At 40.6% G+C, this 27,969-nt stretch overlaps 1 protein-coding gene and 1 pseudogene across 2 annotated transcripts in view; one reads left to right on the forward strand and one right to left on the reverse strand.

The window, feature by feature from the left end:
- IP6K1 (inositol hexakisphosphate kinase 1) overlaps positions 1-27,969 on the reverse strand; it is a 60,605-nt gene that overhangs the window by 12,137 nt on the left and 20,499 nt on the right. Inside the window, exon 2 of one of the 2 annotated variants that reach the window (XM_043590412.1) lies at positions 10,013-10,363. In XM_043590412.1, coding sequence (XP_043446347.1) covers positions 10,013-10,235 — 223 coding nt within the window. In that variant the 5' untranslated portion in view covers positions 10,236-10,363. Of the gene's footprint in view, positions 1-10,012; positions 10,364-27,969 lie in introns of those variants that run through there. The other variant, XM_043590413.1, reaches the window with a different exon arrangement.
- LOC122486476 lies at positions 19-6,538 on the forward strand (annotated as a pseudogene).

Consider the following 27,969-nt stretch of genomic DNA (forward strand, 5'->3'; position numbering starts at 1 on the left):
TCTACACAGGCTGGGTCTATGCAGCACAGACTGCTGGCACTTGCCATCTCACAGCACATCACCTGCCATGAACCAACTGAAGATCAATGTAGGAACAATGACCAACAGACCTCTTTCCAGAAGACAGCTGACCACTCACCCCAATTCTAAGTCTGCTACTTAACCTCTGATCGGGGGTTAATCTCTGTTTATTTCCCACTCTCCTCTGCAGCCCTCTGATTTTCAACGACTGACTCCTGTACCATTCAAAAGAACTGTGTTCACTGGAGACACCCACACCTAACATGATTTAACCCTCTACTTATACAACTGCTCTGTGATACTGCCATTCCCTGTGTCATTTTCTTGCTCTGTTTCTCTCTGCCTGGCAGAGTCACCTAGAGACAAGACTTCTTCCAGCAAAACAGTCCCAAAAAGAAGTCTTCTGCCCACACTAAGCATCAGGCGATTCTAACCTCACCAGACAGAACTTCTGCCTCACCAAACCACCAGCATTCCTAAGTTGACACCTTTCTACCCTCCATGCTGTACTCAGGCAAAACAGCTTACCGTGTCCATTTTTTACCCAACAGGTTATCCGTTATTTCTTCTGAATCGTTAACAAAGGATTTAAAACACAATACCTAGAAACCTAACCCAAGGAGATTAAAACAAAAAACAAAAAACAAAAAACAACAAAGTCCAGGCTGCCCTTTGTCTAACTTCCACATCTAACCTTCTGTCACTACATGTCTCCTTTATACTCCCAGTGTACAAAATTGGCTCCATAATCTGAACAAAAATGAGAAGCATTTATGAATAAGTCAATGTCAGACTAAGAATATCCTTCTCTTTGGTCCATTTCATCTTCATTCCCTAGGCCCTTTTAGAAAAAATTCCTTAAACTTGAAATTCTTTTTTCATACTTCCCACTATACTGCTCAAATGTATGCCACACTTCCATGGGCCTCGCATCTGTACCCTGGCTTGCTTTCATAGATGGCTACCTCTCCTGCAGGTTTTCACCTCTGTAACTTCTTGTCTTCACTAGAACCTCAACTGTTCCAGCTTGAATGCGCTCTCTGGTCTGCCAATCTTCTCTGTCTCCTGGGCTCCCCTTGTGCTCTGACCTAAAGTGTCCTTCAGGCCTGCCACACAGCTGTCACGCTGACCAGGGTGAGGACTGAGGGTCATTCCTTCTATGGTCCTCTACTTCTCCCACTCTTGGTTTACTCCTTAGAGTGGAAGATGTCTTTAAAGTAGCTTTCTAAGAAAGGGCGTTCAGGAGGTCACTTTTGAGTCCTTTGCAGGATTTTATTCTGCTGTTACACTTGACTGACTGAAGACAAAATTCTATGTTGTCTGCAAATAAAGAGTTTTACTTCTTCCTTTCCAATTGGAACGCCTTTTTATTATTTCTATCTTGCCTAACCACACTGGCCAGAAGCTCCAGGAAAATGTCAACTAGAAGTGGAGAGCATGAACATCCTTGTCTTATTCCTGATCTCGTGCGGCAAGGCAACTGTTTTGTCATTATGATGCTGGCTAGAGGTTTTTCATAGATGCCCTCAGGTTAAAGAACTGTCCTTCTATTCCCAGTTTGCTGCTGCTGTTGTTTTATCAAGAACAGATGTTGGATATTGTTGAATGCTTTTTCTGCATCTGCTAAGATATAGATGGTTTTTCTTTTTTTAGATGATTAATATGACGAATTCCATTTAACCTTTGAATGTTAAACCTACCCTGTATTACTCAGATAAACCTTACCTGGTTATGATGCAGTGTCCTTTTAATACACTGTTCTAGTCAATCGACTAAAATTGTATTCAAATTTTTTACATCTAGGTTTGTGAGGGGCATTTATTTTCTCATAGTGGTCTTGCTGAATGAGTTGGGACATACTCTCTAATTTTTTTGCAAGAGTTTCTGTAGAACTACTATTTCTTAAATGTTTGGTAGAATTCACCGTGAAGCTGTGTGGGCCTGGAGTTTTCTCTGCTAGAATGTGTTGAACTCCAATTTCAATTTATTTGATAGGACTATTCAGAGTCCCCATTTCTTCATGAAAATTTTCATAGCTTGTATCTTTCAAGAAATTGTCTCTTTCATCTAAGTTGTAGAATTTATTGGGATAAAGTTTCTCAAAATATTCTTTTATCTTTAAATATCAGTAGATCCTAGTGAAGACACATATATCATTTCTGATATTGGACATTTATGTCATCTCCTTTTCCTGACCAGTCTGGCTAGAGATGTTGTTCTCAAAGAATCAGCCTTTTGTCTTTGGTTTTCATTTATTTTCTTCATTTGGTCTTCGGTTTTCATTTATCTTTTTAATTTTTGCTCATATTCATACTGAACTATCTTTTCCATACTGATTCACATTAATTTAGATATAGATCTATATTCTGGAAACTAATCCTTGGTCAGTTATATATGTGGTAAATATCTTTACTCATTTTCTCTAAAGGTGAATTTTAATAAACATAAGTTTTAAATTTTATATAGTCAAATATATCATTTGATCTTTTACGATTAGCTCTTTTCTGTCTTGAAGGCTCATCTAAAGCTATACTGGAAACCTTTCATTCTCTTCAGGTACATACTTTTGAGTACCCTGACAGACCACTGGCAGACACAGAGCATCATACCCGATACGGGGAGATATGGCTATGCTGTGGATAGGGCAGGAAGAAGTTCTACAAATAGTAGATGAAACTTGCCAATTAAACGAATCCTGCAATCTACTACTAGTTTAAGAAGAAAATATTTTTGATCCTGACATTATTTTTTACATCAGTACTCACACCTAGGTAGAATGCAGATGGGCAAATGAAAAATCAATGGTCTGATATAAGCCCCAATTTTCTTGGCAATTGTAAGACTAATTTCAATAGACACTAAAGATTACATTTGGTGGAGGTTTTGGTATTTTTAAAAAATATATTTTTAGAAATTATAGTAAAAAAAATACATAACATAAATTTATCATTGTAACCATTTTTTCCTAAATGTTTTATTTCTGAGAGAGACAGAACATGAGTGGGGGAAGGGCAGAGAACGAGGGGAAACAGAATCTGAAGCAGGAGCCAGGCTCTGAGCTGCCAGCACAGAGCCCGACGCAGGGCTCGAACCCACAAACCATGAGATCATGACCTAAGCAGAAGTCGGATGCTTATCTGACTGAGCCACCCAGGTACCCCTCATTTTAACCATTTTTAAACATACAATTCAGTGGCATTAAGTGCATTCACAATGTTGTCTACTATTATCATTATCTAAATCCCAAACTTTCTCATCACTTCAAACAATTCTATACCCATTAAATAATAACTCCCCCTCTCCTCCTCACCCAAACCCAGGTAACCTCTAATCCACTTTGTCTCTTTACACACTTGCCTATTGTAGATATTCTATATAGGTGGAATCATGTAATTTCTGTCCTTTTGTGTCTGGCTTATTTCACTTAGCATAATGTTTCCAAGATTCATCCATGTTGTAGCATGTATCAGAACTTCATTTCTTTCTAAATCTGAATACTATTCCGTTGTGAATATATATCCCAATTTGTTTATTGATACACTTACTGCTGACACATGGGTTGTGAATATTGTGAATAATACTTCTGTGAATATTAGCTTTATGAGCATCAGTTTGAGTCCCTGATTTTAGTTCTTTTGGGTACACACCCAGGAGTGGAACTGCTGATCATATGGTAATTCTGTTTAACTTTTTGAGGAACTACCAAACTGTTTTCTGTAGTGGTTGCACCATTTGACATTCTTACCGGCAGTGTTCTATTTCTCCACATTCTTGCCAACTCTTACTTTCCTTTTTCTTGTTTTTAATTATTATAGCCATCCTAGTGTGCACGAATGGTATCTGATTTGTGGTTCTGATTTGCATTTTTTTTAAATTTTTTTTTTTCAACGTTTATTTATTTTTGGGACAGAGAGAGACAGAGCATGAACGGGGGAGGGGCCGAGAGAGAGGGAGACACAGAATCGGAAACAGGCTCCAGGCTCCGAGCCATCAGCCCAGAGCCTGACGCGGGGCTCGAACTCACGGACCGCGAGATCGTGACCTGGCTGAAGTCGGACGCTTAACCAACTGCGCCACCCAGGCGCCCCTCTGATTTGCATTTTTAAAAATTTTATTTATTTTGAGAGAGCGCACGCAAGTGGGGAAGGGGCAGAGAGGGAGAGAGAGCGAACCCCAAGCAGGCTCTTCACCACCAGTGCAGAGCCTGATGGAGAGCTCAAACTCACTAACTCACAAAGTCACTAATCATGACCTGAGCTGAAGTCAGATGCTTAATTGACTGAGCCACCTGGGTGCCACCAATTTGCATTATCTTAATGACTAATGACATTGATGTGTTGTTGGTCATTTGTGTATCTTTTTCTGGAGAAATGTGTATCCAAGTCCATTGTGCAATTTTGAATCCAATGGTTTGCTATTGTTTTTTTTTTAAGTTTATTTATTTTGAAAGTGAGTGCATGAGAGCCAGCAGGGGAGGGGGAGGAGGAAGAGAGAGAGAGAGAGATAGAAAGAGATAGAGAAAGGGAAAGGGGGAGAGAGAGAGAGAGAGAGAGAGAGAGAGAGAGAGAGAGAGAGAGAATCTCAAGCAGGCTCTACATTGTCAGTGCAGAACCTGACACGGGGGCTGGAACCCACAAACTATGAGATTATGACCTGAGCCAAAAACAAGAGTTGGACACTTAACCGACTGAGCCACCTTGGAACCCTGCTACTGTTTTCAAAACAGAACCAGAAGAATATTACATTTGAAGGAATATTCTAGGACTACAAAACAAGAGAGAAGCCAGAATCAAACACACTGCTGTCTCTAAGTGGCTAAGAACAGTTGCAAATGCTTTATATGCAGCTTCAGCCACCAACTCATCCACACTCAACACATCCATGGCCAAACCTTCTGTTATAAATATGCCAAAATGAGATAGAGAACTATAAGCCCTGTTAGCTCAGAGTCCTTCTGATGCTAAGGAAAAAAAAAAAAAAATCTTAAAAGGGAGTCAAATCCTGGCTCCAGAGAAATGTTTTCTAAATCACAACCAACAGAACTGGGACAAGTTCAAACCTCCAGGTGGCTCCCAGGAAAGGACTGTCAGTAGTGGTTCAGTTTTTCCCCAACTTTTCTCAGACTGGGGAACAGAAGTCTTTAAAAGCCATAGCAAATCATTAGTATCTATTTTCTTTTCTCGGGCTGCATTTTCACTAGGTAAAATAAATATACTTTCTCAAATATACAATTAAACCAAAAATTGATCCTTTCTTATTAAGTCAAATGAAGCCCAATTTATCGAAAGAAAATTGAAGATATTATTGGTCCAATTAATATATATCAAAACCCAACAGTACAGGGTTTTTTTTTTTTTTTTGAAATACATTTAATATTATAGAAAGTTACCAAAAATATAGAATTCCCATATACTCAGCTTCCTCTAATGCTCCTGTGAGGCCAGTGTATCAGGTAAAGCCCTATCACAAAGTGACACATCTCTCCTTCTCTGGTTGCAGGCCATGTGCAGGAAGACTCTCTGACCCAACTCTTCAAGCTCTTGAATCCCATCAAGGTATTTTAAAATGTCTGTCTGAACTGAAAAGCTATGGTTAATGGTCACACCAAGATGACTGACATGTCAGATGTGGACTTGGATGTAACCAACACAATCCAAGCTGATGAGCCAACTGCTTTACTAACCAATGCATTGGACTTAAATTCCATGCTTGGAAAGGATTATGGAGCACTGAAAGACAAGGGCACTGAAAGATCATGATTAACACAAACCCCACCTCCCCCCACCCCCCTTGTGCTGTACTGCAGGGTCCTGTTCACTGTTCTCACGCATGCAGCAGTCAACAGCGAGCCCAATGTCTTATCGAGTGCTTTGGCAAGCACACCAAAAAAACCAGCCCCTCATGAGTATCACCTGGGGTTTATTCTAATTGGGAAGAATGTGCTGAAGATTAAAATGCAGTTCAGTATCCAAACGATGTGTCCCATCAAAGGAGAAAGAAACATTGCACATTTTTTCTTTTGTTTGGCTAGAAGTATAATGCTATAAATTTAACCCTTGTAAAAACCTGGGTAGATAATAGCTATTTTTCAGCTAAAAGAAGGAAGCAGTAAAGAAGAAGCCACTATATGGGGGTACCTGGGTGGCTCAGTCGGTCAAAATCCAACTTTTGATTTTGGCTCAGGTCATGATCTCACAGTGGTGAGATCAAGCCTCATGTCAGGCTCTGTGCTGAGCATAGAGCCTGCGTGAGACTCTCTCTCCCTCTCTCTCTGCTCCTCCCCTGCTCACATGCGCACACCCTCTTTCTCAAAAATAAATAAATAAATGAACATTTTTTAGAAAGAAGAAGCCGCCACTATGTTCCACTCCATGAAGGCTACTCTTGGGAAGAGCCCCTGGCTTGCTGGGAATGAACTCGCTTCAGCAGATGTTGTGCTGTGGTCTGTGTTCCAGCAGATGGAAGGCTGCAATATGATGGTGCCAGCCAAAATGCAGAGATGGATAAGGGCCTGTGAAAACCTGGCCCCTTTTAACACTGCCCCCAAGCTCCTTAAGTTAATTTCAGTAATTGATTTTAGATTTTAAGAACAGTGCTGTTTCATGCATATTGTTGATAAACTGACTTATTCTAAAATCATCAATACTGTCTTCATTTAAGCCAGTTGTTGAACATCAATAAGAGCATATTAAAAAAAACTGTTAAAAGTGAAATCATAATTTATAATTACCAAAACCAAGAAATGAACACTGACATAATAATATTAAGTAATCTGTATACTTTATTTGAATGTTGGCAGTTTTCCCACTTATATTCTTTTTCTGGTTCAGGATTTCACTTCACATTGCATTTAGTCCTCCTCAGTCTCCTCCAATCTGATATAGTTTCTGTCTTTATCTTTCATGACTTTGACACTTTTGAAGAATATTAACAGTTATTTTGTAGCATGTCCCTAAATTTGGATTTGCATTATATTTTCTCATGATTAGATTTACATCACTCATTTTAGGCAACAGAAATGATCTTGTGTCCTCCTCAGTTCTTATGTCAGAAGGTACAGGTCTTGTTACTGGTGATTTAACTTTGATCACTTGGTTAAGGTGAAGTCTGCCAGGTTTCTCCTTTGTAAAGTTATTATTTTTCCTATTGTAATTAATGAATATCCTATAGGGAGATACTTTGAGACTTTCTAAATATTCTGTTTCTTATAGTATGTTAGCCCACTCATTTTAGAATCAATCATGGTTCTTGCCGGGGACAATTATTACTGTGTTACGTGTCTAATGGTGACTTCTGTTTCCATCATTCCTTCTATATCTTTTAATTAAAAGGAATTACAATTCTATAAGGAAGAAATGTCCCTTCTCACCCATTTATCTATCAGTATGGAGTTAGGGATATTTTATTTCTCATATTCTATATTTGGCCACTGGGATTCCCTGATATCGGCTCTTGTGTGCTTGTAACATACACTCCCATCATTTTTGACCATTTCTTTACTTTTAGTTACCAGGGGATGCTCCAGGCTCATCTTTTATTTTCCTGCCCCAATTCAGAAACCAATCATTCCTCCAGGGAGTTCTGCTTCCCTTTACTGTAGGAATGGTATTTAGAAGGACCAAGATCTTGGCCCTATGATTGCTACTGGAGTATCATTGTTTTTAGGCCCTTTCAGCAGACAGATCTGGGAAATACACATATAAATACTAACCCACACATACACATATATCTCTTTATTGCCAGGAACACAGGTGTTTTTAAAATTCAACCAAGCTAAGGAAAAATGCCAATAATATTCTGTGTTTTGGTAAGTTTCAAGAGGGATTTTTATGTATTTAGTATTACCAGCGGCAGTCATCAGGGGTTACCACATGTAGTACCAAATATGAAGTTCTAGGCTTCTATATCCTTATGCAAAACTTTCCCTAATCCATTAATCAAGTATTTATTAAGCATCTACTAGATGCCAGGCCCTGTAACAGTTTGGCAGTTCTTCAAAAAGTTAAACAGAATTACCATATGATCCAGCAGGTTCCACTCCTAGGTATGTACCCAAAAGAAATGAAAGCAGAGACTCAAACAGATGCTTATAAGCTAATATTAACAAAAGCATTATTCACAATAGTCCAAAATGGGAACAACCCAAGTGTCCGTCAATAGATAAGTGGATAAACAAAATGTGATATATATTCACAATGGGTATACAGCCATAAAAGGACATGAAGTTCTGATACATGCTACAACATGGGTGAGTCTTGGAAACATTATGCTAAGTGAAATAAACCAGACACAAAAGGACAAAAAATTACATGACTCCACTTCTATGAAAGATCTACAATAGGCAAATGTGTAAAGAGACAAAGTAGACTAGAGGTTACCTGGGTTCGGTGAGGTGGAAAGGGAGAGTTATTATTTAATGGATACAGAGTGGTTGTTTGAGGTGATGAGAAAGTTATGGAAGTAATGATAATGGTAGACAACATTGTGAATGTACTTAATGCCACTGAATTGTGCATTTAAAAATGGTTAAATTTTATGTTATGTATATTTTGCCACAATAAAAAAAATTATGGATTTTTTAAATCATTTTTTAACCATTAGTAACATTTTTAAATTTTTTTTTTTATGTTTATTTATCATTTTTGAGAGACAGAGACAGAGTGTGAGTTGGGGATGGGCAGAGAGGGAAACACAGAATCCAAAGCAGGCTCTGGGTTCCGAGCTGTCAGCACAGAGACCTATGTGGGGCACAAACCCACGAACAATGAAATCACGACCTGAGCCAAAGCCAGACGCCCAACCGACTGAGCCACCAAGGAGCCCCTGAATTGATTTTTCTAAACTGAGGATCTCTTGGGGAGCCTGGGTGGCTCAGTCAGTTGAGAACCAACTTCAGCTGATGTCATGATCTTGCAGTTCATGGGTTTGAGCCCCGCCTCAGGCTCTGTGATGACAGCTCGGAGCCTGGAGACTGCTTTGGATTCTTGTCTCCCACTGTCTCTGCCTCTTCCCAACTCACGCATGTGCGCTCTCTCTCTCAAAAAATTAAACATTAAAAAAAATTTTTAAATAAAATAAATTGAGGATCCCTTAAGTAAATAATGATGTAAACATGACTAAATTCATAACAGCTTTGGGAAATTAAAAAGTAGAATACAAGGAGCACCTGGGTGGCTCAGTCGGCTAAGCATCCAACTTCAACTCAGGTCATGATCTCGCAGTTTGCAAGTTCAAGCCCTGTATCAGGCTCTGTGCTGATAGCTCAGAGCCTGGATGCTTCAGATTCTGTGTCTCCCTCCCTCTCTGCCCCTCCCCTGCTCATGCTCTCTCTCTCTCTCAAAGATAAATAAACATTATAAAAATTTTTTTAAAAAGTAGAACACAAAAATATAACTTATCCATGGTGGGCAATGAAAATGTATAAACAGAGTAACAAAAATCAAATTTTAAAATAAAGTGACTTAATTCTGGTATATATTCATGGGGTTCTATTCTATAAAGTTAATTTACATTTTCAAACACTATTTTTCCTTCAAAAATTAGGACATTCAGACCTTCTCAATCCTTCTGTAAACTCCTTATCATCAATTCATTCCCCCAGCACAGACAAAGGCTCCACACAGCCTCCTTGCCAGCTGTCTCACTGCCTTGGGCTGGGAAGCATCCAACTCTTCCTCCTCCAGAACCAGAGAAGTACTGCCCCTCTCCTAGAGCATCCCAGCAAACAGGGGAAACCACCTTGCTAAGAGCATGCTCTTCACCAACAGTATTTAATGCTGTGAATTCTTCCAGGTTTACCTATTGGTGAATTCAGATTTTCAAGATCTAAAGACTGTGCTGGTGCTTTCAGTCTCAAATTGTGCTTAACAAAGTGATTTAGTTTGAGACAAAAGAGACCTACAATCATATCACCTGGCCCACAAGGAAAACTGAGCTGAAAACCTGCAAAAGCCCAAGGCTACTGCTCTCTCCAAACTGGCCAGTGACTGACCTTTGTATTCAGGGGTGAACTCCTTCATTTCGGGAGGGAGGGACTCATAGAACCGCTGCTCCCGGGAGATGAGAGGCTTGCACACAGTGTGGTCGTCGTAGCGCATCATGCTGCTGTGTCCGCCCACCTGGTGGATGAAGGGCTCCAGGAGGACTCCCCGGTCTCCGGCCCGACTTGCATTCTTGCCATACTGCCCCACTTCCATGGTTTGACAAACACACATTGCGTTGGGGGCCAGCTGCACACTGAGGGCAGAGGATGCAGCACATGGGCCACAAAAGGACAGCTAGGCAGAAGATCCTGGCGAACTGAAAGCCAACAGTCAGAGTCTGTTCAGCTTATTCTTCTTTCCTAACAGAAAGGAGAGAGGAAAAGAGGGAATCAAAACACCCGGCAAGCACAATTTTCCTACAGTTCAAAGAATATCTGCTCTATGAAAAGAATGGGATTCTGGGGGCACCTGGCTGGCTCAGTCAGTTGAGCATGTGACTTGATCTCGGGGTTATGAGTTTGAGCCCCACATTGGTCATAGACATTACTTTAAAAAAATAAAAAATAAAAATACAAAAAAAAAAAAAAAAAAAAGGGATTGTTTTGTTTCCTGCTATATATTCCCCCAAGCATGTACAACGCTGCCTGGTGCATGAGAGACAGGTGGTAAGTTTTTCTGAATGATACAACTTTGGTCTCCTCCATCCATTTTTTTTATGCACAGAAGCCCACATTCTCTTCCCTTCCTAGCTGTCATATACCCTCCATGTTCCCTATAGGATTTGATTTTAGAGCTGCAGTATGTTAACAGCCGTCAGAAAGACAACTCTCCCTGCTTATTCCACATTCAAAGATAAGTGTTCAGGGAAAAAAACAGAAGGCAACACAAATTCATTGTGTTCAGACTTCTCACCATATCCAGTAATGGTAAGGGTCTCGGGTCTCTCACTGACTCAAAGAAGGGTTTTTGTCTGGGAAATCAGGTCACACTTTCCAATTTTTCTGTTGAAGGTGCCAAGGAGCAGCCAGGGAAAGTCATCCCTTGCTGAGTTATAGAATCATAAAAAGAAATTCAGGCTTCCGATTTCTTCTACTTTAAATCTGTGGCCATCAATTTATAGCCATGTCTGGCACCACAGAGCTTGCCTTTCTGACTCTACACCAACCAGTGGGACAAGGAAAGGCCCTTTGTACTTAAATACCTACCCTGTAATGTCAATTTTCTCTCAAGAAAGTTAAAGTAATGGGCAATTTCCCTAGTACTGAATATATTTTGTGATTAGGAATGTAGCAGGCAAGACTACATCTGAAAGATCAAGACGAAAGAAGAAAAATTAAATATTTGTGAAAGCAGGAATATGGCTTTACCTGCAAGAGATGAAATATTTTCTTCTGAATCTCATAACTTATGGGCATAATAGTCTACTGAAGAAAACTGCTGCAAAACTGCAGTTCTTTTTTTTTTTTTTTAATGTTTATTTTTGAGAGAGAAAGAGTGCTAGCAGGGGAGGTACAGAGAGAGAGGGGGACAGAGGATTCGAAGTGGGCTCTGTGCTGACAGCAGAGAGCCCAACGCGGAGCTTGAACTCACAAATCCTGAGACCACGACCTGAGCCGAAGTGGGGCGCTCAACCAACTGAACCACCCAGGCACCCCTGCAAAAGTTTCTGAATTCAAAGCTGCCCACAAGCTCTATTTCACAGCTATAAATAAAAATAAATGATTTTCCATTCCCCTAACTGATCAGCACCACTTCAATAAACACACACTTTTTTGCTTAGCTATCCACTTTCCACTCCTCCCTACCCCATGGAGTTTTCCCCAGACTCCATTCTCCCAAACAGGAGTTGGGTGCACACCTCTATGGCTCCTAAGGTACCTGTGCCAACTATCTCAGCCATACATCACTGTACCTTCATCTACTTGTCTGTCACCACCACCAAACCATTCCCTTGTATCTCTAACTAGGGTCCAAAGCAGTACCTGGCACACAGGAAATGCTCAAAGACAGGTTTGTTGGAACGAATGAAGTGATTCCAGGAAGATGGCTGCAGGGAGTAAAAGCACCAAATGAAAACAGAAGGAGTCACACAGTGGTGGTGTTAAGTGGAGAAGCAGCTTGAAGGGCCTCTTCTTGAGGCTCCTGGAGGTGCCTACGGTGGCAGTGGACACAGCTTAGCACTGTCAACCAGCTCTTACCCTGGCTCAGTTGTTCACTGGGATTGCCCCCGTGGGGGACAGGGTACCCAGGAAGGTGCCGAACTTTCTATTCTGGGTCAGTGGGTGTCTGGGAAAGGAGAGGGATGGACAGTGCCAAATGCCCCGGAAGAGCTGGACTCAGAGATGCGTGCCCAGCTTTGCAACCCCCACAGGACAGAGAAGCACAAGTCCAACCTCCAGTCAGATCTAGACTTTTGATCTTTTGTTTCCACATGATAGACACATAAAATTATAGTACTGTTTTTGTGTTTCAAATATTTTCTTAGAAGTAAACATGTAAAACATTCCATATTTCTATGGCTTTGTTTGGCATTTCTTTTTAAATAAACCTAGAACCTAAAAAACTAAAGTGCCCAGAACTCTCCAGCCCTCACTTACAAAGTGTGGAGCTGTGGGCGAGTCCCTTAACTGCAAATTTCCTCATCTCTAATTTGAAGACATGCCCACCGCTAACCCTGTGGGATATTCTGATGCAGGTGAAGGGGCCTGGGCTAGCCCTGCCTACTTCTAGCCTTGGAAGTACTAGAAAGAGAAACAGCTCAGACTAAAAACAATCAGAGGTTGCTCCTGAAGTCTAGTGTCCACGAAGGCCCACTGTGAAAACCATGGAATGAGAATGCTGTAGATGATGACGTCTTTCTCCACTATTTCCTTACTAACAGAATCCCAATCAGGTAGTCCACCTTCACGGGAATGTGAAACTGCATTCTAGTTAAGGGAGAATCTTGAACAGTAGTACTTCCTTCTGATCCTAAGAGACGGCTGATTTAGGAAAAGGGCATGTAACTTGTCTTCTAACCACGAGACATGAGGGGAAGTTGGTCAGGGGTCCTCTGGGAATAGTTACCTTGCTCTTAAAGAAAAAGAAGATGTCCCTTCACTTCCTCAAGATATTATTCTGTCTAGATGTGTATCTGAGACTACTGAAGCCAAGACACCTGGTGACCCTAAAAGATACTAGCCTAAAGACAAGGCCAACATGTTGAGGATGCAGCACAGAAGATTAGAAATCAGGGTCACTGATGTTGTCACTAAAGTACTGGATATCTTGTTATGTAACAAAAATAAATTTCCCTTTATGCTTTTAGCCAATCTCATTAGGGTTTTCTGCTACTTGTAGTCAAAACCATCCTAGATGAAGGGACAAAAAAAAAAGCAACAAAATCCCCAGATCTCCAGGTAATACACTTTGCATATTAAAGAAGTGTCTTCTGATAAGGAAACTTCCAACAACTGAAGAACAAGCCCTTCAGTGATGACAAAGGACAATCTTCCCAAGCTCCAAAAGGAAAAATGTAGCTTTATAATCTTTAAACTGTCAGGGGCGCCTGGGTGGCTCAGTCGGTTGAGTGTCTGACTTCGGCTCAGGTCATGATCTCTCAGGTCTGTGGGTTCGAGCCCCGCGTCGGGTTCTGTGCTGACAGCTAGGAGCCTGGAGCCTGCTTTGGATTCTGTATCTCCCTCTCTCTCTCTCTGCCCCTCCCCAACTCATGCTTGCTCTCTCTCTCTCTCTCTCTCTGTCAAAAATAAATAAACATTTTATAATCTTTAAACTGTCCCCAAAGGCAGACAATCTGAATTATGTCTGGTCTATTAGGGCTGGCACCAAAATATTAAAAGAGAATCTGCCAAACACAAAATCCATTCTCTCATAAGTAGTAAGGAATCTACCCAAATAACCAAAATTAGCTTAGAACAGGCAAACCATAAAAGAAATTTATACTCCTGCCACGTCAGGACCTTAATTGATCATTATTTTTCACAAACACATCTAAATACAATGGAGCCGATAAATCCCATTTTTCAGAGTGTAATTAATCCTCAAAGATTTTCCAGGCCATCTTCTGCAAAATCAATGATCTGATTTCAAGTAGTTTATGCCATTCAAAGTGTCAATAGCTTCTGTCTTTTCTAGACTTAAATAAGGAACTACTAGTATGAAGAAAAATGTGTAAATTCCTTAAAAGCTACACAGTATCTGGGGCGCCTGGGTGGCTCACTCAGTTAAGCATCTGACTCAATTTTGGCTCAGGCCATGATCTCATGATCAAGTTCCATGTCAGGCTCTGCCCCGACAATGCGGAGCCTGCTTGGTATTCTCTCACTCTCTCTCTCTCTGCCCCTCCCCTGCTTGTGCTCTTTCTCTCAATATAAATAAATAAACATTTAAAAAAATAATAATAAAGGAAAAAATAAAAGCTGCAAAATATCAAAAACATGTCATGGGGCGCCTGTGTGGTTCAGTCGATTAAATGTCCGACTTCCACTCAGGTCATGATCTCACAGTTTGTGAGTTCAAGCCCCACACTGGGCTCTCTGCTGTCAGCATGGAGCCTGCTTTGGATGCTCGCTCTCTCTCTCTCTCTCTCTCTCTCTCTCTCCATCCCCAACTGCCTCACTCTCTCCCTTAAATATAAACATTAAAAAAAAATTACTAAAAAAAAAAAAGTCATAAAGCCCAAATCAGGGTTTCATTGCCCTGGGTTAAACTAACAACAACCAACAAAAAACAAAAACAAAAAAACAAAACAAAAACAAAAACAAAAAAACACCCATCAGTATATGTGTTGTTTTTTTTGTTCTGTAAACAACTCCAAAGGTTTCCCTGGGGGAAACTATAAATGATATGCTTTATCCCATGTGGCAACACATGGAGGTTCTCTATTTGGTTTATAATACAACAGTGTTTCCTATGCACCTGATCTGAAATTAATATCGTTCAAGTATACAATGCACAAAAAAATTGGGGGCTATGACAATGGGAACAGAATGACTACGACTACATCATATATCATATCACATCATATCATGTGAGAGAGACTGCACGCACACACATGTGAACACAGGAGAGGGGCAGAGGGAGAGAGAGAATTTTAAGCAGGTTCCATGCTCAGCATGGAGCCTGACACAGGGCTTGATCCCATGATCATTACCTAAGGTGAAATCAAGAGCTGGATGCTCAATCAACTAAGCCACCCAGGTGCCCCAGAATGATTTACAAAATGTTAATTCCAGTGGTTAATATACAGTGTTATATTAGTTTCAGGTGTCCAATACAGCGATTCAACAATTCCATACATTATTCAGTGTTCACTGTGGTGTTTTTTTAACTTTTTTTTTAAGTTTATTTATTTTGAGAGAGAGAGAGAGCATGCTCATGCTAGTGGGGGGCATGGGGGGAAGGGGGAGGGAGGGAGAGGGAGGGAGAGGTAGGGAGCGAGGGAGAGGGAGGGAGGGAGAGAAAGAAAATATGCCGAGCAAGCTCTGCACTGTCAGCGCAGAGCTCAATGTGGGGCTCAAACCCATGAACCTGAGATCATGACCTGAGCCGAAGTCAGATGTTTAACCAACTAAGCCACCAAGGCGCCCCATGATAAGTGTATATTCTTAATCCCCTTCACGTATTTCACCCATTTCCCCCCTGGGAAACATCTGTTTGTTCTCTACAGTTAAAAGTGCTTTTTGGTTTGTCCCTTTTTGTTGGTGTTCATCTTATTTTTTATTATTTTTTAATGTTTGTTTATTTTTGAGAAACAGAGAAAGTGTGAGCAGGGGAGGGACAGAGAGAGAGGGAGACACAGAATCTGAAGCAGGCTCCCAGCTATGAGCCATCAGCAGAGCCCGACACAAGGCTCCAACTCACAAACCATGAGATCACAACCTGAGCTGAAGTTGGATGCTACATTGACTGAGCCACCCAGGTGCCCTGAGTTTGTTCGTTTTATGTATTAAATTCCACGTATGAGTAAAATCATACAGTATTTGTCTTCCTCTGACTGGCTTATTTCACATAGCATTATACTCTCCAGATCCATCCATGTTGTTGCAAATGGCAAGATTTCATTCTTATGACTCAATAATATTCCATTGTGTATATATACATCTTTATTTTTTTTCTCTTTTCCTTCTTTATTTTTTTTAAATATATGAAATTTATTGTCAAATTGGTTTCCATACAACACCCAGTGCTCATCCCAGAAGATGCCCTCTTCAATACCCATCACCCACCCTCCCCTCCCTCCCACCCCCCATCAGCCCTCAGTTTGTTCTCATTTTTTAAGAGTCTCTTATGCTTTGGCTCTCTCCCACTCTAACCTCTTTTTTTTCTCCCCTTCCCCTCCCCCATGGGTTCCTGTTAAGTTTCTCAGGATCCACACAAGAGTGAAAACTTATGTATATACCACATCTTTATTCCTTCATTTATCAATGGACACTTGGGCTGCTTCCATAATTTGGTGTTGTAAATATGCTGCAATAAACATAGGGGTGCACGTATCTCTTCGAATTAGTGTTTTCATATTCTTTGAGTAAATACCTATGGAATGATCTTTAGATTGAAACTAATAAAAAATATTTGTTTAAAAAAAAAAGAACAACTAGGGGCATCCGGCTGGCTCATTCAGTGGAGCATATGACTACTGATCTAGGGGTTGTGAGTTCAAGCCCCACACAGGGTGTAGAGATTGCCTAAAAAAAATAAAATCTTTTAAAAATTAAAATTAAAAAAAGAACAACTAGATAATCCCTTCCTTGCAAATGTCGCAGAACTCATTTAGGAGGAGAAAAAGTTTAGATATAATAATATGAACATTATAAAGACCTCACAGGTCTATCCACTGAAATACATTAGGATTTGCAATCTTTTTTTTTTTCCTTTAAGTCACTATGCTTTGTAATTAACACAGATCAAAGAAAGATACTCTCCCTTAGCACCAAAAATATTCTTTGATCCTGGGGCGCCTGGGTGGCTCAGTTAAGTGTCTGACTTTGGCTCAGGTCATGAGCTGAAGCCCACACTGGGATCTCTGCTGTCAGTGCAGAGACTGCTTGGGATCCTCTGTCTCCCTTGCTCTCTGCCCTTCCTCCGCTCACATGCATGCACTCGAGCTCTCTTTCTCTCTCTCAAAAATAAACAAAAAAAAATTTCTTCAATCTCTTAAGCACAACTACAATTTCTCATCCTGTGGTTTCTACATAAGACTTGTCCACTCGCAGGGCCCCTGGCTGGCTCAGTCGGTAGAACAGGGAACTCTTGATCCTGGGGTTGTGAGTTCAAGCCCTGTACTGGGCATGAAACCTACTTAAACAAACAAACAAACAAATAAATAAAAGACTTATCCACTCTTCTCATGAGGAAGTAAGGGCTCATTACACAGTTATACTTGTTTCAGACAAGAGCTACAAAGCAGACAGAATCTTCCCTTCCTGTGGAACTTCTGAAGCATGTAAATACTATAAGAACAACAGGAACAGAAAGGAACCTAACAGTCTAAAACCGTGCCAAGAGACTAGTAAGAAAAAAGGAAAAGGCTGGAGCCATTTCTTACAATCACTGCTAAGCTAAACAAGGAAGAATAAACAGCAAAAAAACAATCAAGAACCAAGTTGTTCAGGGGTGCCTAGGTGGATCAGTTAGCTTATTGTTCAACTGTTGATTTCGGCTCAAGTCATGATCTCACAGTTGTGAGATCTAACCCCACATCGGGCTCCATGCTGGGCATGGAACCTACTTGAGACTCACTCTCTCTCACTCTCTCTCTCTCTCTCTCTCTCTCAAAACAAATAAATAAACTTTAAAAAATAATAAAAAAAATTTTTAATAAAAATAAGGAAGTAAATAAAAAATAAGAATAAAAATAAAAAGAACCAAGTTGTTCAAAGTTCCTCAAGTTTCTGGGAGAGAGATACTTATAAAGACAATATTTTCAAACCTTTTGGCAAGAATGGTCCCAAATGAGCCTACCTTTGAGCACCTGGACAGCAGTCCGATCACCAGAAGCCTCTACTGAGTACTAACATATCTGAAACTCCATTCACAACATAGACAGAACCTCCTCTTCCCCAGTGGTGCATTTGTCACCTGGAAAATATCTGAAGGAAAGTGACGCCTAGGTTTATCCTCCACCCCACTCCAGAATTACCTACAGTCAGAGGCTTCTAGTACATCCCATTACAGTCTCAGTCCTTCTGTAGGTCATGACCTGACTGCAACGCCCAGTCAAGTAGTACCCTGGACACTCCTACCCCCAGCTATCACTGTCAAAGCCTTCTGTAGCTTTTTCCACAACACCATTGCCTTCAGCATCTTCAGCCTCATCAGCCCTCAGAACTATTCAGTTGCCAATGCCATCAAGAGGATCATGGTCACCACAACATTCTGATCACGCAATGCAACATGGTCACTAGCACTAACATTCTGGGCATAATGACAGCCATCCTGAGGATCTTCCTGCATAATAAGACCAAGTAACCAAGTATGATGCAAACCAGTAAGATAGGAAGTACCTACCTTCTCCCTGTCATGACTTAAGAACCTGAGTAATCAGTATTATCAGAACACACCAAAGCAAGGCTGATGGAAAATAAAGTTTCTAAAAAAACAAAACAAAGCAAAACACATACCCAAGAAACCCCTCACTACTTCCAAATATCATCACACTGGAATCTGGGGACAGGGAAGAGACACAAACAGTCTATAGCAGAAATCATGATCAGTGTTTTAAGCTCTGCTTCCCGAGTACCTGTTCTTTTTGATGAGACTTCACCCTTTCTATGATGATTTGCTAGGATATTTGGTAAAGAAATCTTGTTTTTGAGAAGGAGCTTGTACTTTTTTTCTATTGAATAGTTTATAGCACTACGTATATTGGATTGAAAATTATTTTACTTTTAAATGTTTAAAAATAAGAAAATTCCCACAGCAGAAGCCTGACACATTTCAGTATTTAGTAGTAAAGCTCCTTTCTAACAAAGACAATCTTGAAAAATGGAAACTAATCAGGATTATCTAATATGGATGCATTACAGTAGACAAGACCACTGTGTGTTTATTACCAGGTCTGTTTTTATTGGGTTGTTTCCATTAGAGTCTGAATCAGGTCCTAAGGGACAGGGAAAAAGTATACCACAAAGCTAGGCTTTGGTTTGCCAAAACAGATAGTTGGGACAAGATTAAGTTCTGGGTTTGGCAAAATCTTTGTGACTGAAATTATATGACCCCGTAGATAACGCTTATGCCCAAAATACAAGATGTGGCTTGGATTCTTTTTTGTCTTATCATAAAAAAAATGGGCCCCAACCAAAGGACCACTGGGACTTGACTTGTGGGGTTGCCCACGATAGCTCCATGTCCTTCAACACCAATACCAGCCATGGGAGCAGAGCAGAGGTTTAATACTTGTAGAGAGGGAGCAGCAGGTGTTCTTCACAAATGTGGACGCTGGACTAAGAGAGGCTAAAGTAACTGCAATTCCTCCATATATTTTTGGTGACTGATGTTCAGAGAGGAAATAATGTAGTTTGAATCAGTTATTTTAGATCACTGGAAGTTTATATTAAAATGGTTAAAATTTTGTCAGTTTATGAATGGACTGCTCCCCCAGAGGTCAAGGGGTTCCACTGCTCTACCTATGAGTTTGTGTACCACCAGCTACTGTGCACCAGTCTGTTTGTTTGTCCTTCATTTGCTTTAAGACACTTTGGTTTCTGGGAATGCAAGCTGGTGCAGCCACTCTGGAAAACAGTATGGAGCTTCCTCAAAAAACTAAAAATAGAACTACCCTACGACCCAACAATTGCACTACTAGGCATTTATCCACGGGATACAGATGTGCTGTTTTGAAGGGACACATGCACCCCCATGTTTATAGCAGCACTATCAACAATAGCCAAAGTATGGAAAGAGCCCAAATGTCCATCGATGGATGAATGGATAAAGAAGATGTGGTATATATATACAATGGAGTATTACTTGGCAATCAAAAAGAATGAAATCTCGCCATTTACAACTACGTGGATGGAACTGGAGGGTATTATGCTTAAGTGAAATTAGAGAAAGACAAAAATCATATGACTTCACTCATATGAGGACTTTAAGAGACAAAACAGATGAACATAAGGGAAGGGAAACAAAAATAATATAAAAACAGGGAGGGGGACAAAACAGAAAAGACTCTTGAATATGGAGAACAAACAGAGGGTTACTGGAGGGGTTGTGGGAGGGGGATGGGCTAAATGGGTAAGGGGCACTAAGGAATCTACTCCTGAAATCACTGTTGCACTATATGCTAACTAATTTGGATGTAAATTTTAAAAAATAAAAAAATAAAATTAAAACAATTTTTAAAAAGACACTTTGGTTTCACATTTTCCTGCATAAAATATGAAGGATCATATTCTTCTTTTAATGTTTATTCATTTTTGAGAGAGAGAGTGCGTGTGTAAGCAGGGGAGGGGCAGCAAGAGAGGAGGACAGAGGATCCCAAGCAGGCTCTGCACTGACAGCAGAGAGCCCAATCTGGAGCTCAAACTCACAAACCACATGATCATGACCTGAGCCGAAGTTGGACACTTAACCAACTGAGCCACCCAGGCGCCCTGGGGAGGAGGATATTCTTTTATTTATTTTTAAAATTTTTGTAATGTTTATTTATTTTTGAGATTAAGAGAGAGACAGAGCATGAGCGAGGAAGAGGCAAAGAGAGAAAGAGACACAGAATCTGAAGCAGGCTTTAGGCTGTGAGCTATCAGCACAGAGCCCGACACAGGGCCCGACACAGGGCCTGAACCCACAGACTGTGAGATCATGATCTGAGCCGAAGTCGGACGCTCAACCGACTGAGCCGCCCAGGCGCCCCTAAGGATATTTTTAAAAAGAACTTGCTGAGACTGACTTTTTTTTTCCACTGTGGACAGTAACAAACGGAAATAAATGTACACTGCAAAGATACTAATTACAATAGTTAGGTCTACCTCCTGGGTATAGAAACTAACTCCTTAAACACATAATTGAACTTCAAAATTAATTACATCTCTCTTCAAGTAAAATAAACTACAAGAGTACAAGTAAATGTACTCTTCAAGTACAATAAATGCTGCTAAAATTTGTATATTATAATTATTGTTTTCCTTAAAAAAATTTTTTTTAACGTTTATTTATTTTTGAGACAGGGAGAGACAGAGCATGAACGAGGGAGGATCAGAGAGAGAGGGAGACACAGAATCTGAAACAGACTCCAGGCTCTGAGCTGTCAGCACAGAGCCCAACGCGGGGCTTGAACCCACGAATCGTGAGATCCTGACCTGAGCCGAAGTCCGACGCTTAACCGACTGAGCCACCCAGGCGCACGTTGTTTTCCTTTTTTAAAGCAAAAGCACTTAGTGATGTGAAATGACTGTCAGATTTATTATAGTTTATAAATAAATAGGATACTTAATTTTATTAAAAAATTAAAATGGATAAACTATGGTATATTCATTTTTTCTTAAATTTATTTATTTTGTGGGGGTGGGGGGAGGGAGTGTGTGAGCCTGCGAGCAGAAGAGGGGGAGAGAGAGAAAAGAGAGAGACTCCAAGCAGGCTCCACACTGTCAGCGCAGAGCCTAATGCGGGGCTTGATCTCAGGAACTGTGAGATCATGACCTGAGCAGAAACCAAGAGTCAGACACTTAACCTACTGAGCCACCCAGAAGCCCCTGTGGAATATTCATTTGATGGATTACTACATAGAAGTGAAAAAGAACCAACTACTGCCATACACAACACAGATGAATCTCACAGGTGTGATGTAGCAAGAGAAAAGTCTAGACTCTAAAGAGACTATGGGGTGTGATTCTACTCCCACAAAATTCAGAATGATAATGGAGACCACAATAGTGGTTACTCTGGGAAAATACTAATTGAAAAGGGGCACAGAGATGGAAGTGACACTGTTGAATACTGTTGAGGTGAGCTCTGTACTTGGATTTGTAAACTTTACTGTATGTTAGAGGTTAATTACAAGGAAAAAAACCAATAGTGTTCCCCTGTACCAACAAAAAACAAATCAGAAAATAAAAACTGTTTAAATACATCCCATTCAAAACAGCAACCAAAACTATAAATTACTTACAAACCTTTAAAAATTATGTCAGACCAGTAATAAAGCTTTACTGAAGGACTTAAAAATTAAGAGACACAATATAAGCACCATTTCTGTTTTAAATCAACAACACAGCAACCCTAGAAAGTGGCAATGAATAAAAAGCCCTGGCCAAGAAAGAGAAATTGCGATCAGATACGGTGGTGAACAAGGTCAGGACTATTTTAAGAAGTAGTAAGACACTGTCTCCACAGCACAGCAGTACCCGGTCACCAAGTCCCTTAGCTGGGCCAGCACATTCAAAAATGCAGATCAGCAGACATGCTCTCTAAGAAGCTTGGTTAGAATTTCAAATTCTATGGACAACATATATTTCTAACTTCAGATTAAGCACTTGGGTTTGATATGTAATCTTTTTGTAAGGAGAAGCATACTTGATGCCTTCAGACTGCATAGGTGTATTTGCAGATTTCCTCAAAACTGGTTTATAAATTCAATTATTTCTACTACCTCTTCTAAAATTTGGGGTGCTTAGCTGGCTCAGTTGGTAGAGAATCCAACTCTTGGTCTTGGGGTCATTGAGTTCAAGCCCCACATTGGGCATGGAGCCTACTTTAAAAAGTAAAATTAAAAAACAAACAACAAAAAACCCTAGGGGCGGTGAGTGGCTCAGTCAGTTAAGAGTCCTCTCCCACTTGTGTGCTCTCTCTCAGAATAAATATAAATAAACTTAAAAAAAAAAAACACTAAATTTAAACAGATCCACTTAAGCACTAAAAGGATGATGACAAAGTATGATGCCCTTAAAAAATAGTACGAAATGTTTAGTTTTTTAAAAATTAAACTTGTGGGGGGGGGCGCCTGGGTGGCGCAGTCGGTTAAGCGTCCGACTTCAGCCAGGTCACGATCTTGCGGTCCGTGAGTTCGAGCCCCGCATCGGGCTCTGGGCTGATGGCTCAGAGCCTGGAGCCTGTTTCCGATTCTGTGTCTCCCTCTCTCTCTGCCCCTCCCCCGTTCATGCTCTGTCTCTCTCTGTCCCAAAAATAAATAAACGTTGAAAAAAAAAAATTAAAAAAAAAAATTAAACTTGTGGGGCACCTGGGTGGTTTAGTCAGTTAAGTGTCTGACTTCAGCTCAGGTCATGATCTTGTGGTTTGTGGGTTTGAGCCCCACGTTGGGCTCTGCACTGACAGCTCAGAGCCTGGAGCCTGCTTCAGATTCTGTGTCTCCCTCTCTCTCTGACCCTCCCCTGCTTGTGCTTGTATTCCCTCTCTCTCTCTCTCTCTCTGTTAAAAATTTAAAAAAAAATTAAAAATTTAATTAAAAAACAAATTTTTTATTAAAAAAAAAATTAAACTTATTAAGAGGCACCTGGGTGGCTCAGTTGGTTGAGCATCTAACTCTTGATTTTGGCTAAGGTCATGATTCCATGTTTGTGAGATCAAGCCCTGGGGCTCTGTGCTGACAGCAGGGAGCCTGCTTGGGATTCTCTCTCTCCCTCTCTCTGTCTGCCCCTCCCCTGCTCACACAAATGTGAGCACGCTCTCTGTCAAAATAAACAAGCAAACTTAAAAAACAATTAAACTTGTTAACTCAGGAATGCTAAAAACATTATGGCAATACTGTATCTTTGGTTTACTTTTTACTGTCTGATACAATCCAAGTGAAAAAATAGCAAAATCATTCTTAATTGAAAAGAACACAGTGCACTGAGAACTCACTCCAACAGAAACAAACACACAAAGCCTGGGTTACGTAGCTCTGGACTTTAATTTCTAACCAATTTCAGAAATTAAAAAAAAATTGATATGGACTGTGACAGGAAAAGATACCAAAATACCCTCAAATTCATAGACGAAAAAACTAAAGCAGAAAACTAACGTGAAAGCATATCTGTTCTCTAAAGCACATAACCAAGGGAACCTACTGTTTTCTTAAATTCAAGTCCATTCTTGCTTTTACATATGATAGTGGGCACTGACACAGATTAGGTCATTTGTGAGAGTGACAACAATTCTGCTTCCCCTGACCCCCTCGGGATTGTTTTAAGCACATGCTCACAAACCTCTCCTTTGAGGAGGAAGAAAACAAGGAATGTTATGAAGGTATGTAGGGCTGCCAATCTGAGCCTGCCCTACCCATCTAACCAGGGACTGGCATATCACCTAGAAACCAGAAATTGTACAGGGGCCTGGGGCCTAGAGCAATCTGGGAGATTTGAAATAAGAAAGAAAAAAGGCTTAAAGGTATCTATTTTGTTGTTTGTCCTCAGAGAAGAGATGAATGATTCTTTAGACTTTTGGGTCCTATCCCAGGAGCAAGGGACACAGTGGCATACTCCTGAGGACACCAGGCTGAGAGCAAACAGGGAGCAAGGAGAAAAGGAAACTTGGCAGGAAGCCTAAAATGTGCCAGCCCATCAAGAAACAGCCAGAACAGAATTAATGTAGGACAAAGACAGAATCCCCTTTCCTGTTTTTACTGGATTTTAAAGATTAGAAACCCATGCTTCCTGAGATATATAGATATGTAAGTTTAGTAAAGATCCTTTTGAAAGTGTCTCAACTGTGCTAAAAAGAGGGGGAAAGGAGGTTTGAGGACAGAATTTTATGAATACAGGTCCAAAGTGGCAAAGGGGAAATCAAAATGAGAAAACACTGAAAGAGAGGAGAAAGAAAGGTGCCCCATACTTCTTACCTGAAACCCTGTCTGTTCACAATTTGTATGGGGTTATTCTTTAACAAGAAATTACAGAAATACCTCTGCTGTGACTAAATAGTTAAGGTGAGCCATACCTAAACCAGGTAAATCTCTGCCTGGCACATTTACAAGTGAATCTAAACATGGTGAAGCCTAGAAGGCACATATATAGGACAATAGGAGAAATGATTCTCAAACAAACAAACCCACAAAACACTGAAAATGAGACTGTCTGAAATGCTAAAATATGAAATGAGGAGCTTCCTAGACACATACTACTGATCTCACTGAAGACCCAAAGCTAAAGAGAGCAGCTTCTGCACAACTGAAAAAAAGATGCAGAGGGACAGTACCATGCTTGTTCTCACAACCAAGGTTTTGGATGGGGCTGCTAACTCTAGTTCCTTTTCTTCACACCTCCATCCTACTGTAGCTCAATTGAAAGAGAAGCTGAACACAGTGGGGGCAAGCTGACAAGACTGAGGCAGAGGTGATCTGAGGTGACTGGGAAACTGATGTAGACACCTCTCTACTTGGGATTTCCCTTCACTATAACATCTTTTGAACAAAATCTGCTCTGTTGCAGAACAGAAACCAAAGAACAATATTTGTCACTCACCAGAATTTCAATTAGCTGTAACTGGGTTTGTAACTGGAAGTCACTCCAAGTACAATTCTGCTACCTTGTACTAGGGATATTCACACGTGTCCTGCTATTAAAGAGGTAAAAAGTAGAAATAAAATCTCCTACACCTAGGAGAAATGAACCCAAAGCTCCAGTTACAACATTGAGCTTTTGAGATTACTTGGGGACCTCATTTAGAACCCACTGCCATTAAAAATGATTACCAGCTTCAAACAAGAAAAGTCTCCCAAGTAAGTAGTCTCCAGAGTAAGGAATTATGCAACCATGAAATAGCTCTTGTCTTTCCTGTGATGTCTCCATGATACCACAGAACTGTTACAATTCCAAAGGAGTTTTAAATCACTGAATTCTGAACTATTTTAAAAGATGCACCAAGAAGCAACATACACCTAAACATCAGATATGGCTACACCTCAGAGGACTCTTCATTTGGCCGTGACATCACACACTTAAACATTTTGATGCTACACTACTCTGCAGATTATTGGAAAATACAATCAAGACCAGATCACTCAGACATGGACAATGGGCTGTATTCAGCTACTATTGGATATGATGAAGTGTCCACCACAAAACAGAACTCCACTGAGCTTTGTTTGCTCTTTGGGAATAATCTGCTGCTACATATGTCCCACACAGGGGTTGAGACCAACTCAAGTTATCTCCTCCAAAGACTATGTTCTTGGTATCCTATGTTCCTGCCTCTGGTGAGACATTTCTTCCTCAAGGCCAACAGTGTAATTCCTTATACACTCACACAGTCAGAAAATAATACAAGGAGATTTCAGGGCACAAACTTGACAGACAGCCCTCCATTTAAAACCACACACCACTGGGGGCAACACAATGACATATCTCAACATCCATCGGGTATATAAAGACTTTATTAGCAGGTACCTAGAAGCAGATGAGCAACATGCAAAGTGAGTGTGGGGAAAACCTGTAAACAGAGGAGGTAAATGACCTGTTTAATGCTTCACAAAATGCAAGAGTTTGACAGTTTCAAGCGGGCTTCAGGAAGACTACATTCTGTCTTCTACCCTCCAGTGAAACACTAGAATTACTACTTTTAAACACTTTTAATTTTTTTTTAATGTTTATTTATTTTTGACAGAGAGGGACAGAGCATGAGCGGGGGAGGGCAGAGAGAGAGGGAGACACAGAATCTGAAGCAGGCTCTAGGCTCTGAGCTGTCAGCACAGAGCCCGGCATGGGGCTCAAACTCACAGACCGCAAGATCATGACCTGAGCCGAAGTCAGACGCTCAACCGACTGAGCCACCCAGGCGCCCCACTTTTAAACATTAGAAAATACTTCTATCAACCTCACAGACAACCCATAGTTCCAAATAGATGGGGACCAACTTTCAACCACACAAGCCCAACAATAACCTCCGAAATTAAACAAGTTTAGAGAAACCTCCAAAGAGACACCATTCCGGGGCAGGTGGTGGCTCAGTCGGTTAAGCATCTGCCTCTTGATTTCAGTTCAGGCCTTGATCTCATAGTTTGTGAGTTCAAGCCCTGCTTGGGATTCTGTCTCTCCCTCTCTCTCTGACCCTCCCCCACTCACGCTTGCTCTCCCTCAAAATAAATAAACTTTAAAAAGAAAGAAAGAAAAGAAAAAAAAAAGAGAAGAAAAGAGAAAGAGAAAGAAAGATCATTCCATAAGACTGGGTTCCAAATCTCTCTACTCTCTCAGCTTCCTTTCCTGACCTTCAAGTGACATAAGGAACTGAAGAGCCTGAACGTGTGAAGCTCTCAAGATTCTGGGAATCGGGACTATGTAAAAAAGATAATGGAACTCAACCTGGAAGCAAGCATCAATCTCATGATTAACAAGTTGTGCACCTGACAATGTACCAATTCAACTATTTTCTCTGTCAAGAACTTAAGACTATCTGTCCTGGGTATTTTAGGGTAACCCTAAAAATATGAGAAAACATTTTAGAAGTACACACAATATTGATGCAGCTAAAACCAATGCTAAAATGTTTAGTATTTTAAGGTATCAGAAATATAGGGGTGCCTGGGTAGCTCAGTTGGTTGGGCGTCTGACTCTTGATTTCAGCTCAGGTCATGATCTCACAGTTCGTGAGTTCCAGCCCCACACTGGGCTCTGTGCTGACAATGCAGAGCCTGCTTGGGATTCTCTTTCTCTCCCTTCTCTCTCTGTCCCTGCCCTATTTGTTCTCTCAAAATAAATAAGTAAAATAAAAATAAGGTATTAGAAATATAAAACTAACGACTTTAGGTTCTCCTTAGGAAGCCAGGAAAAGACCGAAGTAAGCAGAAGAAAGCAAATAATAAAAATATATGCAGACTCAAAAGAATGGATGGGGGAGAGAGAATTAAGGAAACCAAAAGTAGATCTTTAAAAAGAAAAAATCAGGGGCGCCTGGGTGGCTCAGTCAGTTGAGCGTCTGACTTCAGCTCAGGTCATGATCTCACAGCTCGTGAGTTTGAGGCCCGCATCAGGCTCTGCGCTGATAGTTCAGAGCCTGGAGCCTGCTTCAGATTCTGTGTCTCCCTCTCTTTCTT

The sequence above is a fragment of the Prionailurus bengalensis genome, chromosome A2, assembly GCF_016509475.1.
Source record: "Prionailurus bengalensis isolate Pbe53 chromosome A2, Fcat_Pben_1.1_paternal_pri, whole genome shotgun sequence".
Classification (NCBI taxonomy): domain Eukaryota; kingdom Metazoa; phylum Chordata; class Mammalia; order Carnivora; family Felidae; genus Prionailurus; species Prionailurus bengalensis.